The sequence below is a fragment of the Bubalus kerabau genome, chromosome 7 (assembly GCF_029407905.1).
Source record: "Bubalus kerabau isolate K-KA32 ecotype Philippines breed swamp buffalo chromosome 7, PCC_UOA_SB_1v2, whole genome shotgun sequence".
Lineage (NCBI taxonomy): Eukaryota > Metazoa > Chordata > Mammalia > Artiodactyla > Bovidae > Bubalus > Bubalus kerabau.
In genome coordinates this window covers 34,639,395-34,655,094 of record NC_073630.1, presented here as the reverse complement: position 1 = coordinate 34,655,094, position 15,700 = coordinate 34,639,395, and the positions used below count along the sequence as shown (strand labels likewise).

Below are 15,700 nucleotides of genomic sequence, written 5' to 3'. Positions count from 1 at the left end.
CAGACTTTGCCTGGTGCTCCTTGCTTTAATTCTAAGTGTTGGCATTTCCTTGGCTCTCAGTCTCTGTTCTGTCTTTAGATGGTGTCACGTGCTGTGGTGAATTCACGTACAACCTATATGCTGCTGCTGCTGCTGCTGCTGCTGCTAAGTTACTCTGTGCGACCCCATAGATGGCAGTCCACCAGGCTCCCCCGTCCCTGGGATTCTCCAGGCAAGAACACTGGAGTGGGGTGCCATTTCCTTCTCCAATGCATGAAAATGAAAAGTGAAAGTGAAGTCGCTTAGTCGTGTCCAATTCCTAGCGACCCCATGGACTGCAGCCCACCAGGCTCCTCTGTCCCTGGGATTCTCCAGGCAAGAGTATTGGAGTGGGCTGCCATTGCCCTCTCCGACCTATATGCTAATGAGTCTCAAATCTTTGTTGTTTCATCCTGTGAACTTCCAGAGGATATCTTACATGTGCCTCCAACGTGATGCAGAGCAGGATTCACCATCTTCCCACTCATTCCTTCTCCCCTTCCAGGATTTCTTAGTGCAAGAAGCTTCTTTTTCCTCAGCCACCCTGATCAGACATTCTGAACTCATTCTCAACATTTCCCTCTCCCATGCATCTCACATATAGCCTGTAACCCTATTAAAAGTCCCTCTTTATAATCTCTAATCTTCTTCTCTCATTCTTTCTGTTACCCATCTTCGTTTTGACTATCAACATTTATCTCTTAGATTAGCACAAATCCCCTTGCTTAAGTCCTGTTCCATCCCAATGCATTCTTCATATTACAACCAGAGTGCTTTTTATAATGCAAAACTCATTATTATGTTATTCTCTTTTCAAAAACATTTCTCTGGATTCCTGTGAGCACTCCATTAAGCACAAAAGCCTTAGCAGAGCTGGAGGCTGTCGAACCACTCTCTGGAATTCGGAACCTACTTGTCTATATACTCTCATCTCCTGCCAATTTGTCTCAATCTGTGTTCTCAGAGGGCCAAACCCTCTCTCCCTTTTTGTATTTGAACCTCATGCGTCTCCTGCTGAAACTCTCTCTTTGCCTTCCTTTCAGCCGTTCACCTGGATGGCTCCTCCTCTCTCAAGAATCATCTCGGCGTCATGTTCCCTTGTGAAACTGCTTTTGTACCTGTTGTTGCATTTTAAATATCTGTCCTTTTCCCAAATTCACCCAGATACTCTTATGATTACACTCAGATCTAACATGGTCCCTCCTAGGAGCATTCCCTGACCCTGCTGTGAGTACCCAGAGAATGCTGTGGCTGTCTTTGTTGTAGCTTTTACTCCAGTCGTGATCATTGTTATCTGTATCTTACGTAGACTGAGTTCCTTGAGAGCAGGACCCATCTTATTCAACTTGGTCATCCCCAAAACTAGCAGTGTCTGACTCATGGTGGGTATAAGAGTGGTAAGTAAGTAATTCATCTAAACTGCCGTGTTTTCATCTCATAAACAAGTGGATGTTTGTTCATGAGATGAAAGACAAGGCACAGACTTGGTGTGACACCCCTCCCCACCCTCACCCTCCACCTAAACAATGAAATTAATGCCTGTAAATAGTTATACTCTTTGAGACCAAAAAAAAAAAAAAAAAAAAAAGGATGCCACTTGGAAGTAATAAAGGAACACCTTTCAGAATATGTATTCCTAACATACATATCTGCGTGACATTTGATTCGTAAACTGTGATCATTTGTACTTGTCTCTTTCCCTTCAATTTCTTTCTGCACTATTGGCTGCTTTTGTACCCTATAACCATCCTGGACTTTAGAATCTGCGTGAAACTATTAGGATTCATTTCTTTCATCGTTGTGCTTGTACTTATAAGGCTAAATTAAATGTGTAACTGGATTAAAATAATAATATTGGATTATTATTTTAAAATCAGACACTTTATTTTAGAAAGGAGAATTCAAAAATTACTGCCACTGCCAGCACTCAATAATATAAATTAATATTTTAAAAAATCACAAAACTCTTCATGTGTTCTAATGCCATGCTGAAAGGTCCACTTAGCTCTTTTCTTTTCAGTTGGCGGAAAGTGAGAATGGTGGTTGTAGATTTAACGAGATTTGGCATCAACTCTAGTTTACTATTGTTCATATGAAATTTTCTTCACATGGTAGCCAGATGGAGACAAAAAAAAAGTCCACTAAATTTCAAAATTATTTTTTACCAAATATGATCACAGTGTGTATTCAGAACACATTATGTGAAAAACCTCTCTTTTAATATAACTTTATATTGTTCAAAAGAAGTTAAATATATATTGATACATTGTGGAAACTTCTCTTTCAGTTGGCTGTACATAATATAAACTTGGTTTTGTAAAGCTGCTTTGAGCTTATATGGAATTCTTTATGGAAACACTAAGCCGCAGTCCTTGACCCATGAATTTTTCTAGAAGGAACCTTAAGTGTCATTTAGTACTTCTTTTCCAGTTCAGTTGTGCCTTTTATAGTATCTTTGGTAGATTTTTTTGGTGTTTGTTTCTTTTCTTTCTTAGAATTTTTTTTCCCCCACTTTGAGTTGAAATCTGCCTCCTCGTACTGTTACCCATTAGTCCCAATTATATACTACAGAAACAGAGACCAGATGGTCCATCTACCATTCCCCAAGTTCTGAAAGCCACAAATCCAGAAGTCATTCTTGATTTTTCTTCCTTTGTCCTTCCATCGTCCTTCCCTCACTGATTTAGCCCTAAAAGTTCTAAGTCCAAAGCATACATTTGATCTATCCACTTCCATTTTTATGGCCGCTAGATGGTAGTCCAAGCTACCATCATCTTTGACCCAAACTACTTCAATAGCCTTAAAAAAATCTGTGTTTTTGCTTTTCATCTGTCTACAATCTCCTTTCTATACCAGTGATCTGCAAATGTAGTCCTGACACCCCAGAGCAATGCAGGATAATTCATTAGAATGCAAGAAGAAATGCCAGAAATTCTATTTATATTTATTTTTACCTCATCTAATTTAATTTCTATTTTGTATACATTTCTATAATTATTATAATTAATAAAATAGTACAGTGTATATACTTGAGCTCTTATTTTTCTTTTTTGCTTTCTATTGAATTCGTAGTCTGATAGATTCAACTTTCCACAGTTACTTACGTGGTTGTATGTAACTAACATGTGGGCAGTTGATTTTTTTTAATTAATATGGAAACCTTTTGTTTAGATTTTCTTTTTAAAAATTTTGAAACCATCTTGTACTTACAGAACATCTTCAAGTAGAGCACAACATGAATAACTTTTTTTTCCTGACCCATTTGAGAGTTAATTGCCAACCTGATGCCCCATCATATCCAGTAATTTTTTGTGTATGTCCTACAAAGATAGTTACCCACATTATCCAAAACACAGCTATCAAGAACATGAAAACACTTTATTCACATTTAGTTTTCAGACTGCATTTAGGTTTTGCCAGTTCAACCATGTTCTTATTGTAACCATTCCAGTTCAGAATCACATATTTCATTTATTCATCATGACTCCTCAGTCTCTTTCAAACTGGAAGTTTCTTAGTCCTTGTTTGCCTTATATAATCCTGATACCTTTTTTGTAGCATGTCCCTCAGTTTGGTTTCACCTGATGTTTACTGAGGATTGGATTCAGATTATGTACTTTCGAGTAGAACACTGTGGAATCAATGCCATGTTCTTCTCATTGCGTCTTACCTGGTAGCACATGATGTTGATTTGTCCCTGATTACTGACGATGTTAACTTTGATCATTTGATTGATGTGTTAATTGAGCACTTCCACTGTGTGCTTACTCTTTTCCATATAAACAGTTAATAAGTGCTTTGTGGGGAGGTACTTTTATATCACACTACATATCAAACTTTTCCTATTTACTCATTCATATTGGTATGAATTCAAGGTTTCCTGTTCTATTCAGTGGGTGTAATTTATTACTATCACTGTTTATTTTGATCCTTGCATTGTCCCAGAGTAGGCCCATTAAGACTCCCTTAATTTAGTATTCTACATTTTTTTGATATATTCCCTTTCAGTCTTTAAGCCCTTCCTTAACTTTCTATGTATATTTCACTGTATTTGCTTCAACAACAATTCAGGTCACTTAGATTACTTTGAGTTTTCATTATCCGCTTTTAACTATTCCTCCTAGATAATAAACATGTCTTCTATTTCTTTATTCCAATTGTAGATAATAATAATCTATGAGTTGAAGCCAAAGAAGGGGTCCAGTTGTGCTGTTTCAGAAACTACCTTCCAGATTGGGAATTCTCAACCAGTTAGCTAATGTTAATCAATGTGCTATTTTGTAATTTTTGTGAAGAATTATCTGATTGGCCTTCCAGTTGGTTGTTGCCAAGTCAGTGTCACTGACAAGCCAAAAACTCTTATCAAGAACTTCCCTAGATCTCAACCATCTCCTTCCTGAAAAAAGAAAAGCTGTTAACATTCAGTGCTGTTCTCCATGACTGACAGCACTGACTGCACCCAGTCCCAGGGTTCAGAGAACTCATACCTTCATTGCTAGTAGGATCCTTACTTACAGCCGGCTTAATACAACAGCTCTGGGAGCAGGGGGAGACACAAAACAAAACAAAAACTTAATTCCTGGCACACATCATACATTCAATAATATTGCTTAACTAAGGAAATGAATAAATAATGAAGATTAATGCAAATAAACTAATTCAAACTTTCAATTCACTGCAGTTAAGTCACCCAGTCGTGTCCAACTCTTTGCGACCCCATGAATCACAGCACGCCAGGCCTCCCTGTCCATCACCAACTCCTAGAGTTTACTCAAACTCACGTCCATCGAGTCGGTGATGCCAGCCAGCCATCTCATCCTCTGTCGTCCCCTTCTCCTCCTTCCCCCAATCCCTCCCAGCATCAGAGTCTTTTCCAATGAGTCAACTCTTCGCATGAGGTTGCCAAAGTATTGGAGTTTCAGTCCTTCAATGAACACCCAGGACTGATCTCCTTTAGGATGGACTGGTTGGATCTCCTTGCAGTCCAAGGGATTCTCAAGAATCTTCTCCAACACCACAATTCAAAAACATCACTTCTTCAGCACTCAGCTTTCTTCACAGTCCAACTCTCACATCCATACATGACCACTGGAAAAACCATAGCCTTGACTAGATGGACCTTTGTTGGCAAAGTAATATCTCTGCTTTTGAATATGCTATCTAGGTTGGTCATAACTTTCCTTCCAAGGAGTAAGCATCTTTTAATTTCATGGCTGAAATCACCATCTGCAGTGATTTTGGAGCCCCCAAAAATAAAGTCTGACACTGTTTCCACTGTTCCCCCATGTATTTCCCATGAAATGATGGGACCAGATGCCATGATCTTCGTTTTCTGAATGTTGAGCCTTAAGCCAACTTTTCCACTCTCCTCTTTCACTTTCATCAAGAGGCTCTTTAGTTCCTCTTCACTTTCTGCCACAAGGGTGGTGTCATCTGCGTATCTGAGGTACTTTACATGGGTCTAACTGTAGCTGTAAGTATACGCTAGAAAGCTTCCAAAGCCCAAAGTCTGGATTCCAGTACATAACTCAAAACTTACAGCTATAAAACTTAGGAAAGCCCCTAAATTATTCTGAGTTTCAGTGTTCTTTTGTTGTTGTTGTTTGATGGAATTAATAAATGGAACCCCCCTGCCTGTTCCACACAGTTCTGGAAACCAGAGAAGATCGTGTTAATGAAAATTTTCTCTTTGCAATTAACTGATATGAAAGAATAATATCATTCTTACTGTGAATATGCAGGGCTGTCATCCTGCATATTCTGTTGATTTTCCATTATTTTATAAAGAAAAAATCAAGGGCAGATTTTTCAAATGCCTATCATTTTCGTGGGGCTTCCCAGATGGCTCAGTGGTAAAGAATTCACCTGCCAAGCAGGAGACGCAGGTTTGATACTCAGTCGGGAAGGTCCCCTGGAGAAGGAAAGGGCAACCCACTCCAGTATTCTTGCCTGGGAAATCCCATGGACAGAGGAGCCTGGTGGGCTACAGTCTGCTGCTGCTGCTGCTGCTAAGTCGCTTCAGTCGTGTCCGACTCTGTGTGACCCCAGAGATGGCAGCCTACCAGGATCTTCTGTCCCTGGGATTCTCCAGGCAAGAACACTGGAGTGGGTTGCCATTTCCTTCTCCAATGCATGAAAGTGAAAAGTGAAAGTGAAGTCGCTCAGTTGTGTCCAACTCTTAGCGACCCCATGAACTGCAGCCCACCAGGCTCCTCCGTCCATGGGATTTTCCAGGCAAGAGTACTGGAGTGGGGTGCTATTGCCTTCTCTGGGGCTACAGTCTAGGGGGTTGCAAAAGAATCAGACACAACTTAGCGACTGAACAACAACAAAATCATTTTCCTAATCTACTTTATTAATTCTCCTCCTCTTTAGAAAGAAAATGAAGCTAATTTTGCAGGACTTTTCTTTTTGACCCTACCTAATTTGCTTTAAAAGAAAAACGCTCAAAAATTATCTACTTAAAAATACGTTTTCAAATTTTTCTAGAATCAGCATAAGCCTCATTATTTGGTTTATAAATTCTTCCTGTCTTTAATTAGAAAGTTAGATTAACTTCTCAAGACTGACAGTATCTTTCCTCTGCTCCTTGATTTTTTAACAAGTGCTGGACTTAAGTCTTGAGGAGACAGGAAAAGTATCCAGTTTAGCCTGTGTTGTTCAGGAGCCCGTATCACAGCCTGGTGAGGCAGGTTGGAGGAGGTGGGGGGATATCTCTGTATCTCTATTCTCCCATTTATAAAATGAATATGAACAATCCTACTTCTCACCATTGTAACGAGGACTAAACACAAAAAGCATGCGAAAGGTCTGTCAGTTATAAAACTTGAAAGACATGTTAGTAACATGATTCAGAACTCTGGGATAACAATAGTAAAACCTATCACTTATTGAATGCACTCTCCTTATCAGATTCTGTGCTCTCTTTCAGGGCTACAGCAATCCAGTATATGTTATTATCCCTCTTTTACAGATGAAGAAATGGAGGATCAGGGGGGTTAAGTACTGCTCAAAGTCACACAGCTTAAATAAGCAGTCGAACAAATTCAAACCCTGATTTCTCTGACTCCCAAAATAAAACATACCCTTAACCCCTGCCTCTAATGCTGCATCAGACATCTCGTTGGTCCCAGAGTCTTGAACTCATTTAAGCAGGAGTTTCCCTGAAAGCTCTCTTCTGTTAGGAGCTGCTGCCAAACTTTATATTGTTGATTCTAAATTTTCCAATATGAAAACCATTCTACACTGGAGAAGACAGAGACCACACAGTTGATTAATAGCTCTGTACTCTCTTCTGTGTCTGCCAACACTGTACCTTCCTCTGAAAGCAGCAGACCTCTTTCCTACTCTTTTTGTGTGTTGTGTGTGAACAGTTTCTGTATTTTACACTTTTCAAAAGCCTCAATTCTCTTTGCCCTTAGTACCATGTGCAAAAGTGCCCAGTTTTAATTAGAAAGACTTTAGTTGGTTAGCTGTTCAATGAATTGAATAGATACTCTGGCCAACTATATTTTCTACATAAGACAATTAGTAACCCATGTCCACAGATCCTTCCCCACAGTCTCACAACATACAGATTTCTCCTTTTTAAATATCCTCAATGTTTATATTGATAGGTGCTATCAATTTGTCATGTGCTTAAACAAAAATTAGTGGTTTTAGAAGTTAATGGTTTAGATCTTGAACTGGATCAGAAACTCTCAAGAGCAATAATACTTTATGAATTTAGGACTAAATTATATTTATTAAAACCTTGTTTCTTTGGAGTTCATTACCGTATTAATCGTGAACTTCAACAGCTAAATGATAAGCAAAGTAGATGGGGCCCATATGAATGCTGCCTGGACATTACTACAGCTTCTATAAACCTTCAGTCTCTTACTGCAATTGACACTTTGAAAGAACTCACAGTTGCATTATACTATCATTTGAACATTTAAAAATAAACTAGTCAATCCAAGGCATATATAACATATTGGACTTTATTCAGTTGATTTTTTTTAATCTCAATTTAACTCTTTGTAATTTGATTCCAGGAATATTTTTATTTTTACACTAACCCTTTTTGCAAACTTTGTTTTCTCAGACTGCCTAGATTTCCTATTCAAAAATTGTTTTGAACTTATATAATAAAACTATAGAATTAATCATTTTTAAGATGGCATGAACTAGTGGGCATATCTTGACCCAATTGAAAATTCACACACTTATGTAATAATGTGGAGAAGGAAATGGCAACCCATTCCGGTATTCTTGCCTGGAGAATCCCATGGACGGAGGAGCCTGGGGGGCTACAGTCCACGGGGTCGCAAAGAGTTTGACATGACTGAGCGACTTGACTCACCCACTCATGTTATAATAACCATTCTCTGGGGGGGATAAAAGCCCTTGGCAAATATCCTTGGAAAGAGAACAAGGCCAGAAATCAACATATATTTAATTTTAATGTATAGAAAGGTTACCTCAATTTCTTATACTAAATTGTAAGTGAATGTAATTTTCTTAAAAAGAGACAGTGGGAAACATATGAAAGGATTCATTTCCTACTGTTCTTAGAAAAATGTAGCTCCTTAGCACTAGCTAAAACACTTTCTAAAATGGCTTTTCAAAAACAATATATTGTGATTCAGAGATGTTCTGTTTCTCTCTACAGAGATTTAACAGGTTTTGACAATCAAACAGGAGATTTTTATATAATTTTTATATGTATTTTTAGTACTTTCAAATCAACTTGAAATAAATTCTTCAGAAAAATGATTTAGGAGCTAATGTGAGGTCTTTCAGAGAAGGCAATGGCACCCCACTCCAGTACTCTTGCCTGGAAAATCCCAGGGACAGAGGAGCCTGGTGGGCTGCAGTCCATGGGGTCGCTAAGAGTCAGACACAACTGAGCAACTTCACTTTCACTTTTCACTTTCATGCATTGGAGAAGGAAATGGCAACCCACTCCGGTGTTCTTGCCTGGAGAATCCCATGGACGGAGGAGCCTGGTGGGCGGCCATCTATGGGGTCACATAGAGTCGGACACGACTGAAACGACTTAGCAGCAGCAGCATCAGTGAGGTCTTTAGACCAAAAACAACAGTAACAACAACAGCATATTACGAAACCAAACTTGAATCCCCTCACCTGGCTTCAGTAAAACTAATCTACTGATACTGGGTTGTGGTGAAGGAAAAAGTGTTTATTGCAGGGCCCCAAGCAAGGAGTCCAGACAACTAATGCTCAAAAGACCCAAACTCCAAGATGAACATTCTTCTGATTGGTTGATGGTGATGTAATCAGGAATCAACATTTTCAACCTTCTGATTCCAACTGGTCTGGGTTCTTTGTGCTTGTGGTCAGCATATAGTTAATTTCTTCCACCTGGTGGGGGATTTCAGAATTCTCAAAATAGCTAAAAGATAAAGCTCAGAATATTATTTATGGCCACTGAGAAGAAACTAAAGTTCTTTGACTTTGTTTAATGGCTAAGTTATTATTATATTTTCATACTTGAATGTTTTCCTTTGTTTCTACATTTTCTCACTTCTTTGATTAAATATATTCTTTGGAATTTGGGGAAGGCCTAGAAGGCAATGGCACCCCACTCCAGTACTCTTGCTTGGAAAAATCCCATGGATGGAGAAGCCTGTTGGGCTGCAATCCATGGGGTCACTAAGAGTCGGACACGACTGAGTGACTTCACTTTCACTTTTCACTTTCATGCATTGGAGAAGGAAATGGCAACCCACTCCAGTGTTCTTGCCTGGAGAATCCCAGGGACGGGGGAACCTGGTGGGCTGCCGTCTATGGGGTCGCACAGAGTTGGACACGACTGAAGTGACTTAGTGAAGTGAGAAGGGTATAGTTTCCCTACAAATAAGAAGCAGGAGAGGACATGGGAGTGTGGGAGTGGTGGGGAGGGGGAGCGTGGTCTGTCCTGAGAAGGCCCCATAGGATCCTTGTTGTTGTTATTTTTGAGTCACTAAGTCGTGTCTGACAGCATATCAGGGCCCTTTCCAGCGAATGGCCTCTTCACATCAGGTGGCAAAGTATTGGAGCTTCAGCTTCAGCATCAATCTTTCCAGTGATATTCAGGGTTGATTTCCTTTAGGATTGACTGGTCTGATCTCTGTGCTGTCCAAGGCCATCTCAAGAGTCTTCTTCTCCAGCACCACAGTTGGAAAGCATCAGTTCTTCGGCTCTCAGCCTTCTTGATGATCCAGCTCTCACATTCATACATGACTACTAGAAAAGCTCCTCTGTCCGTGGGATTTTCCAGGCAAGAGTACTGGAGTGGGCTGCTGTTGCCTTCTCCAAGAGAAAAACCATAGCTTTGACTATATGGACCTTTGTTGGAAAAGTGATGTCTCTGCTTTTTAATATGCTATCTGGGTTTGTCATAGCTTTCCTTTCAAGGAGCAAGCATCTTTTAATTTCATAGCTGCAGTCACTGTCCACAGTGATTTTGGAGCCCAAGAAAATAAAGTCTGTAACTGTTTCCATTGCTTCCCCATCTATTAACCATGAAGTGATGGGACCAGATGCCATGATCTTAGTTTATTGAATGTTGTGTTTTAAGCCAGCTTTTTTGCTTTATTCTTTCACCCTCATCAAAAGGTAGTGCCTCTTTGCCTTCTGCCATTAGAATAGTATTATTTGTATATCTGAGATTGTTGATATTTCTCTCTGCAATCTTAATTCCAGCTTGTAATTCATCCAGCCTGGCATTTTGCATGATGCACTCTGCACATAAGTTACATAAGCAGGGTGACAAGCCTTGTCATACTACCTTCCCAATTTTGAACCAGTCCGTTGTTCTATGTCCATGTCTAATTGTTGCTTCTTGACCTGCACATAGGTTTCTTAAGAGACCGGTAAGATGGTCTGGTATTCTTATCTCTTTAAGAATTTTCCAGTCCGTTCTGATGCACACAGCCAAAGGCTTTAGTGTAGTCAATGAAGCAGATTTTTTTTTCTGGAGTTCTCTCTCTTTTTCTATGATCCAAAGGATGTTGGCAATTTAATCTCCGGTTCCTCTGCCTTTTCTAAATCCACGTTGTACATCTAGAAGTTCCCCATTCATGTACTGCTGAAGCTTAGCTTGAAAAATTTTGAGCATTGCCTTACTAGCATGTGAAATGAGCACAACTGTATGGTAGGAACCACAGAATCCTGCTTGGTTACAAACACTTAAATTTATATTCTTTCCTTGATCATGTTAGTTTGGTGCATCATATAATTAATCGAATGATTAAAGTTTATTCAAATTAATTCTGTTATAAGAACTTTAAAAAGACTTTGAAAGAAGTAATGAAATCTTAGTTTCAAAAGTACTGATTTAAAGTGAAAATGCATTTCAGATGTTAAATGTGTAGCTAATTATGGCAGGACTTTTGGGTCAACAGGAGAAATACTGAATTGATCATATTTTATTTGGGGTAGCATTTATCTTCAAAGAAACATTATTTAATAGAAGAGTCATTGTTTTCTGTGGAATCTCTCTTTTATCCTGCACTGACACATTTTTTACTCTTTTGTTAGGTATCAGATACACACCGGACTTCAACATTCTATCATAAGACCTACCCAGCCCAACTGCTTACCTCTGGACAATGCAACCCTACCTCAGAAGCTGAAGGAGGTTGGATATTCAACACATATGGTTGGAAAATGGCACTTGGGTTTTTATAGAAAAGAATGTATGCCCACCAAGAGAGGATTTGACACCTTTTTTGGTTCCCTCTTGGGAAGTGGTGATTACTATACACACTACAAGTGTGACAGTCCTGGGATGTGTGGCTATGACCTGTATGAAAATGACAATGCCGCCTGGGACTACGACAATGGCGTATACTCCACACAGATGTACACTCAGAGAGTGCAGCAAATCTTGGCTTCCCATGACCCCAGAAAGCCTATATTTTTATACATTGCCTACCAAGCTGTGCACTCTCCACTGCAAGCCCCTGGAAGGTATTTTGAACACTACAGATCCATTGTCAACATAAACAGACGCAGGTATGCTGCCATGCTTTCCTGCTTAGACGAAGCAATTAATAATGTGACCCTGGCTCTAAAGATGTACGGTTTCTACAACAACAGCATTATCATATACTCTTCAGATAACGGAGGTCAGCCCACAGCAGGAGGAAGCAACTGGCCCCTGAGAGGTAGCAAAGGAACCTACTGGGAAGGGGGGATCCGGGCTGTTGGCTTCGTGCACAGCCCACTCCTGAAAAACAAGGGCACCGTGTGTAAGGAGCTCGTGCATATCACTGACTGGTACCCCACTCTGATTTCACTGGCTGAGGGGCAGATTGATGAGAACATTCAACTGGATGGCTATGATGTCTGGGAGACCATAAGCGAAGGCCTTCGTTCTCCCCGTATAGACATTCTGCACAACATTGACCCCATTTATACCAAGGCGAAAAACGGATCTTGGGCTGCAGGCTATGGGATCTGGAACACTGCCATTCAGTCTGCAATCAGGGTGAAACACTGGAAATTGCTCACAGGGAACCCGGGATACAGTGACTGGGTGCCCCCTCAGTCTTTCAGCAACCTGGGCCCAAACCGGTGGCACAATGAGCGAATTACCTTGTCAACGGGAAAAAGTGTGTGGCTTTTCAACATTACAGCCGACCCCTATGAAAGAGTAGACCTTTCCAACAGGTATCCCGGGATCGTAAAGCAGCTCCTCCGGAGGCTCTCCCAGTTCAACAAAACTGCAGTGCCTGTCAGGTACCCTCCCAAAGACCCCAGAAGTAACCCTCGGCTCAATGGAGGAGTCTGGGGGCCATGGTATAAAGAGGAAAGCAAGAAACAGAAGCCAAGCAAAAAGAAGGCTGAGAAAAAGCAGAAGAAAAGTAAGACAAAGAAGAAACAGCAGAAAGACCGCTCGTTTCCAAACTGCCATTCAGGGATTTCTCGTGGATAAGTACAAATTTTTTTCTTGTCTTCAGTTCAGTTCAGTTCAGTCACTCAGTCGTGTCTGACTCGTTGCGACCCCATGGACTGCAGCACACCAGGCTTCCCTGTCCATCACCAACTCCTGGTGCCTACTCAAACTCATGTCCATCGAGTGCGTGATGCCATCCAGCCATCTCATCCTCTCTCGTCCCCTTCTCCTTCTGCTTAATCTTGCCCATCATCAGGGTCTTTTCAAATGAGTCAGTTCTTTGCATCAGGTGGCCAAAGTATTGGAGTTTCAGCTTCAGCATCAGGCCTTCCAGTGAATATTCAGGACTGATTTCCTTTAGGATGGACTGGTTGGATCTCCTTGCAGTCCAAGGGACTCTCAAGAGTCTTCTCCAACACCACAGTTCAAAAGCATCCATTCTTCAGCACTCAGCTTTCTTTATGGTCCCAACTCTCACATTCATCCATACATGACTACTGGAAAAACCATAGCTTTGACTAGATGGATCTTTGTTGGATCCATTGGATTTTTGTTGGATCTTTGTCGGATTTTTCCTCTCTGGTTAAATTTAAATCAGTGCCAGGTTTTTCACCAGTTTCTAGATGAACCAGCAAATTTGACTCAATAGGATCCCTGCCATCAGCATCAGACAGTTTTCATATTGTGCTACTCCAGAGACTTCTGCCAGCTGGAAAACTTGTGCTCAAAGCTAAAGGTGCTACTCTTGGGAGCCACGCTTAAAGCAGAATGGACATGTTTGTTTCTCTTGCTCCTTTATGAAAGGTGGTCAGTGATGAGTTCAACTGTCGTGCTTCCGTCAGTTGACCAAACACTATGTTTTAAATTATATCATTTAACTTTAACCGGCAGTTGATGGACATGCTAATTTAATGGAAGTTACAGGGTAGCATGATTAAAAACCACCTTTGATAAGTCTAGTCAAAAGTTGTATCACCTCAAAGGCCTTGAAAAATGTTCTTTTCTTAGTGAATTTTTGTATTTCTATCACAGGACACTTGGGTTTTTTATGAATTCTATTTCATACATCGTTTCCTTTCCTGTGAAAATAAGCTGTTTTTCTCACATGTGAACAGCTTGCACCTCACTTTAACATGCATGAGAGAATGGCAAATAAGAATGTTTCAGCACACTGCCAAAACGTGAATGTAACTATTTTCTAAACACTTTACTAGAATGATGTTTCAACACAAAGTACATAATTTATTTTTACAGAAGAAATATTAATTATTTTGTTTTCATAAAAAGTTATACAAATGAATTTTAATTATTTTATTTTATTTTCTATATACCATTAGAAGAATTTTATTTCATATTGTCAAGATTATCAAGCACTGTAATACTATAAATTAATAGTGTGTGAATTTGTAGAATATAAAAATTAAAAAGTGATAAACATCATTGTTCAACCATTATTGTGAATGTAAGAAGATGAATATATTCTTTACAAATTGCTTGGAAATTCAGTGTTTGTATAGAATTGAGAGACAACTTTATTGTTTCTATCATAAACACTTTATTTATGTATCTTAATTATTAAAGTGATATTTTTTAGCACCAGAAAAAATTGCGTGGCTTTTCTGATTTAATGTCTGTATAGAATTACATTAGTCATTTTAACAAACAAAAGTCTTTACCAACAGGCAAATGAAAGTATGATTTGCTAACAAACATAGTAACATAAAATGGATTTTGCAAATAGGTGGTGTTTACACCTGGCTATTGCATGGAGAAGAGTATTCTCTTGTTAATAAATACGATTTCTAATGACCTTACTCTTACACAAAGTGAACATGGTGGGAAGATACAAAGAAGTGAAAATATGGATCCTACCTAGAGTAGTTAAACATCTAGTTTGAAACTCACACATGCAGACATCATGAAGCGGCTTAAAGGAGCACGATCTGTAGTGAAGTTTATCATGAGTGATCAGTGAGGACAAGTTGGTGTGGTCCCTGTCAGCCCCGAAGTTGTCTTTAAGGTGCTTTCTCCTAATATTGCCTGTAAGTCTCAAAGTGTTTACACTTGAAAAATCTGGAGTTAGAACCATGATGTGTGATATTACAACTGTGATTAAAGAAATGTAAGCAAATTTTTTGTTTGTTTCTTGAGGTAACAATGGAATTTTACTCAGCCATAAAAAAAAATGAAATAATGCCATTTGCAATAACATGGACAAACCTAGAGATTGTCATACTGAGTGAAGTGCATTAGACAGAGTCATATCATATTGCTTGCATATGGAATCTTAAAGCATGGTACAAATGAACTTATTACAAAACAGAAATAGAGTCACAATGTAGGAAAAAACTTACGGTTACCAAGGGGGAAAGAGCAAGGGGAGGGGTAAATTGGAAGATTGGGATTGACATATATACACTACTATGTATAAAATAGATAACCAGTGAGGACCTACTGTATAGCAGAGGGAACTCTACTCAATACTTTGTAATGACCTATATGGGGGAAAAGATCTAAAAAAGAACAGATACATGTTTATGTACAATTGATTCACTTTGCTGTACAGCAGAAACTAACATAACTTTGTAAAACAATTGTACTCCAATAAAAATCAATTTTAAAAAAAGAAATGTATGAGGTGATATTGTTGTTGTTTTAATGTCACTTAAGTCATGTCTGACTCTTTGAGACCCCATAGACTGTAGCCCGCCAGGCTCCTCTGTCCATGGAATTTCCCAGGCAAGAATATTAGAGTTTCTTGCCATTCCTTCTCCATGGGATCTTCCCAACCCAGGG

At 39.4% G+C, this 15,700-nt stretch overlaps 1 protein-coding gene across 1 annotated transcript in view; it reads left to right on the top strand.

Annotated features, from left to right (window-relative positions):
- ARSJ (arylsulfatase family member J) overlaps nt 1-14,547 on the top strand; it is an 89,700-nt gene extending 75,153 nt beyond the window's left edge. Inside the window, exon 2 of the mRNA XM_055588027.1 lies at nt 11,545-14,547. Within this exon, the coding sequence (XP_055444002.1) occupies nt 11,545-12,943 (1,399 nt within the window). The 3' untranslated portion in view covers nt 12,944-14,547. The remainder of the gene's footprint in view (nt 1-11,544) is intronic.
- Nucleotides 14,548-15,700: the final 1,153 nt, after the last annotated feature.